General features: G+C 37.3%; 1 protein-coding gene across 1 annotated transcript; it reads left to right on the forward strand.

Moving 5' to 3' along the window:
- The first annotated feature begins 1,117 nt into the window (after window positions 1-1,117).
- On the forward strand, window positions 1,118-3,844 carry LOC110632412 (protein LAZY 1-like). The gene is made up of 5 exons (XM_021780630.2): window positions 1,118-1,257; window positions 1,373-1,439; window positions 1,985-2,802; window positions 3,061-3,343; window positions 3,580-3,844. The coding sequence occupies exons 1-5, from the start codon at window positions 1,252-1,254 to the stop codon at window positions 3,597-3,599; spliced, it is 1,194 nt and encodes a 397-aa protein (XP_021636322.1). The 5' UTR covers window positions 1,118-1,251; the 3' UTR covers window positions 3,600-3,844.
- The last annotated feature ends 563 nt before the right edge of the window (window positions 3,845-4,407 follow it).

A 4,407-nucleotide genomic window follows, 5' to 3' on the forward strand; every position in this document is an offset into this window, starting at 1 on the left:
CACTCAGTATCTGGAGGCCAACAGTCCTGGTTCGGAGCTGACGTTGGTACAGAATCTGATCATGACTCGCTAACTCAGAAGGAAAGCTAATTATCTCCCGTGGCAACTTCAACATCCCACAACAAAAAGTAGCAGGAAGTAGGTCTCAAGTTCAAGCCACAGTTGGAGCCATATCAATCACCAAAAAAAAAAACAAAAAAAGTGGTAGGAAGTGCTGGGGTGGGAGAGCCTTTAATATTTAAAGTAAAAGAGTAATGCATTATAATCAATCAGCATAAATAAACCAGGTTCTTAAGAGTTGGATGGCATACAATAGAGGGTTGCCAACTGCAAGTATTTGTAACTGTGAGGGTGTACAAGGTTTCTTCCATAATTTTACAGCTTTAGAGAGTTCAAGTAGAAGCTATTGATTGATCATTGTAAACATGCAAAGTCTAAGAATATGAAGATATTTAATAAAGACAAACATAATTTAGTGTATTATCAGATAAAGGAAATTTCAGAAAATACCCTCAAAAAAGCAATGGGCATTTCAGCTTATTGTGCCTAGTCCTTGAGCTCATTAAACACCAACAAAATATTCTCTGTCGCCACTTTTGAACGTGGAGTCTTGAGTCTTCTCTCACCAAGTACCCAGCAGAACAACAGTACACAAGTAATAGCTATTATTAGAAAGATAACAGAAAGTGCATGTGTGTAAACATGCCAACTTGGAAAGGGCCATGTGTGTAAACATGCCAACTTGGAAAGGGCATTTTTAAACAAGGCACATAACCCATCTGTCAATTCAATGTACTTAAATGCATCTGCAAGTATAGATTTATTAGTTTTGCAGAAAATAAGAAGCATGCTAGAGCATCAAAAATCAATGGCTACATCAAGTTACATCTAATGCTTAATGCAGGACAATTATATAGAGCAATCAAAGATGAAAATAGAAAAAAAAATGATCAATCTTGCAACAAAACAAGTATGTGGCTTACACAAAATCATCTGTTGGAAGGGCCCAGGACCCACTATCAATTTGCCCACATGATTTGATCTTGAAATGAATAGCCAACCAAAAGCTTGTAACTATCTCCGTGTTTCACTCCAGCCACCTTCATCTTAGGCATTAGAGGTTTCCAGGGAGCAATTGATATCTCATTCATAAACAGTTCTACTTTTAATTATGAAAAGTAGCTTATCTCCTATCCTCTCATCATAGCCAAAGTGAACAAAGCTCAGGTTTTCTGAAGAGAAAAAAAGAAAATGAAGGTTATGTCTATGCTTCTTATGGACCCAATAGAAAACAGTACTCTTTATGCTTGGAAAAGAAAATTATCTTCCTCAATGCTTCATGAGCTAACCACCAAATGGCTTCTTACTGCAGTTACTAGGTTGGATGCACCGTAAGTTCCGGCAGAATAGCAGTGAACCGCTGAAGGATTTTGCCATTGGTAAGTTTCGTTCTTCCATACAGATTTTCCTGCTGAGTTTACAATTCAAATAGGCAAAACCATGGAAACAATAATCATCATTTTTGGGTTGCTACAACACTATCCTTGAAAGAAAGATGAAAACCTTAGGTAACTAAAAGATGGTCATGCATAGCTCATATTATACACCTGCACAATAGAATGAATTCTTGGCAAGCAAGCTCTTATTAATATCCTAGGACACATAGTTAACCATCAGAAGCCTGATATGTACTGGCACTACTTAAGAATACACCAGAGTTTAAATTGATGATTTCACATAAATCAGTAGAATGATTTGCCTTGGGACTTTGTGGGAGGCCATACTCTCTATGCTGCATGCCACTCTGAGTGGAATACAGCCATAAGACACCTGAGAAATAAATTACTCTGAAATATATGAGAGCCGACGAGCTATGGACTTTGAATCTCAAACTGACATAACATCAGAAATAGACTCATATTTCATTCTTTCCTAAATGAAATGGCAGAATTTTTTCAATCACATTTAACACAGTTAGTGTCAGGTCATGCTTGTAATTGTCTTATAGGACAGCCATCACTTGATGACCAACAACACTACACAAAACCAAACTATGCAACCAGATCATTCAAGCAAGCCCATAAAGATCACCTTCGAAAATCTTTTGCCGGTCTGGAAGCAGCAAGAATAGAAGAAGAAGAAGATGAAGAAGAATACTTTGAAGAGGAATCATCAGCTGCCATATCTGAGCTATTCCATGGTTTTCTTGCAATTGGTACCCTGGGTTCAGATCCAGTCAATACCAACCCCTCAACACCAACATTCGCCATCTCTGTTGAAAACATAACTGAAAAAGAGACTGTAACCGAAAATGAACTGAAACTCATCAATGACGAGTTGGAGAAGGTTCTGGGAGCTGAAGCTAGAGAAGATTATTGCAATGACTCATCAGGAAGGAACAGTTATGTCAGTGCAGGGAGAAGCAGTCATGGAAGCACTATTACCCTTAGTGGCAAGCCAATGGAAGGCCAGGAGACCAATGTGAATGGAACAACAGTCTGTCCACTCCAGGGATACCTTTTTGGGTCAGCAATTGAACTATCAGAAACAACGGCTGTGGCAAAGAAGGAGCACAGGACATCACTTGGTGAGTTGTTTCAGAGGACTAAAATAGCAGAAGAGAATTCTGGGGTTAAATGCGAAAGGGATGAGAAGCGCATCGAGAAGGAAGCTGATAAATCTGCTGTGCATCTCATGAAAAAGATACTGAAGAAGAAAATGCTCCATGCTTCTTTTAGGAGCTCTACTGCCGCAGCTGCTGGAACTGTTGATCCTGCTTCAGCAGAAACAAAACTGCAAAAGGTATTTCTAAATAAACATCTCTGTCAAAATCCTTCTTGCTTGAGCTTTGCCAAGTTTGATACAAGAACTAGTATCTCAATGTGATGCAAAGTAAAAAAATTCCAACAATCTCTATCTTGCAGCCCAATGATCATATGTATGAATTCAATGCATAACTAAAAATTTTGCCGCCCTAGACAAGTATTTTACAGATATCAGGTTTTACAGGATACGTGTACTATCCTAAGTATAAACTTTTGATCAATGTGTGGTGTGCAGATCATACATATGTTCCACAGGAAAGTTCATCCTGAAAACTCAACATCAGCAAGGAAGGCAGATAAACCCCAAAAAAATGAGAATAAGAAGACCACCAACAATGGGGGACACAACAATGGAAATCAAATGCTCCTGGATGAAGAGATCACAGTACTTCCTCAGAGAGCCCTTTCAAAGCGGAGCATAAGGCGCTACGAGAGTCAATCTAACCCACCTCAATTCACTCTGAGCGGCAGTGACTCGAATGGAAGCAGGGAATACTGGATCAAAACAGATGCAGACTGTAAGTACATATACAATTCACATTCATAAAATACACAATTCAAAAAACCCAAGCAGGTGTTTGCATGCTACTGTCCAATTGGAGATCTTATTTTAGCTTCTTTTTAAGTTGCACTCAAGCAGATTTTCATATTGTTAACAAGCATGGACTATTCCTAGTATCAGTTTTAGTAGTCTCCTCGGCTTGGTAATAACTTTTAAGCAACTATGCTAATTCAGTTCTACGTTTGATTGTAGACCTTGTGTTGGAGCTCTAAAAGGCAGATGCAGCAGTCAAGCATGGTTCTAAATTGCGGTCTTCGATTTAGTACTGTATTAGTGTGATTTTATGGGTGATTGGTGCTAGTAATGCATGAGTAGTTGTTGTTATATGGAATTTGAGTGGAACAAATAAATAAAAGATTCCGTCCCAAAAGGGGCCTCTAAACAATTAATGTGTAATATAACAAATATTATTTTTGCATTAATCATGAAGGAAACTGTGGTGCATTTACAGATTGTATCATGAATGAAGTCCAAAAGAACCATGTTTAGATGAAGCTCTTTATAAACAAGAACTATATACTTGATGTGCCAAATTTCAACAAGCTTCTCAACCATGCAAAAAAAATCCATTAATTATGCCATTGAGCAATTAACACCACTATTCAATCTCATCTACCCAAAATTTGAGCCTCATCTAAATTCAAGAAGGATTCGAAAAGGATACAGAAGATAAACACACTTTGATAAATAAATATGCATGTGCTAGTAATATCTTCCAGAAATCCTTGAAAATCAAAATTAAACAAAACATAATCATATTCCTTTCATTTCCTTAGTATTCAGAAGAAGCAAATAATGGAGGATCAGAAAAGGAATTTTTTCCTGAATAATAAATTGTCTATTATCCTGATTAAGATCCTTTTTCTACTATTGATTTCTTTTTCCGTGATAAGTAAAACAAGAAGGAATCAATAATCTATAACAACCAAAGCATCAACAAAAAGTAACCCATTATAGCAATCGAGGAAATTTTCCTTGTCTTTCAAAGACTAGCTTATGACAAAACTTTCCCCTTTTTCT

Source organism: Hevea brasiliensis, chromosome 10 (assembly GCF_030052815.1).
Source record: "Hevea brasiliensis isolate MT/VB/25A 57/8 chromosome 10, ASM3005281v1, whole genome shotgun sequence".
Lineage (NCBI taxonomy): Eukaryota > Viridiplantae > Streptophyta > Magnoliopsida > Malpighiales > Euphorbiaceae > Hevea > Hevea brasiliensis.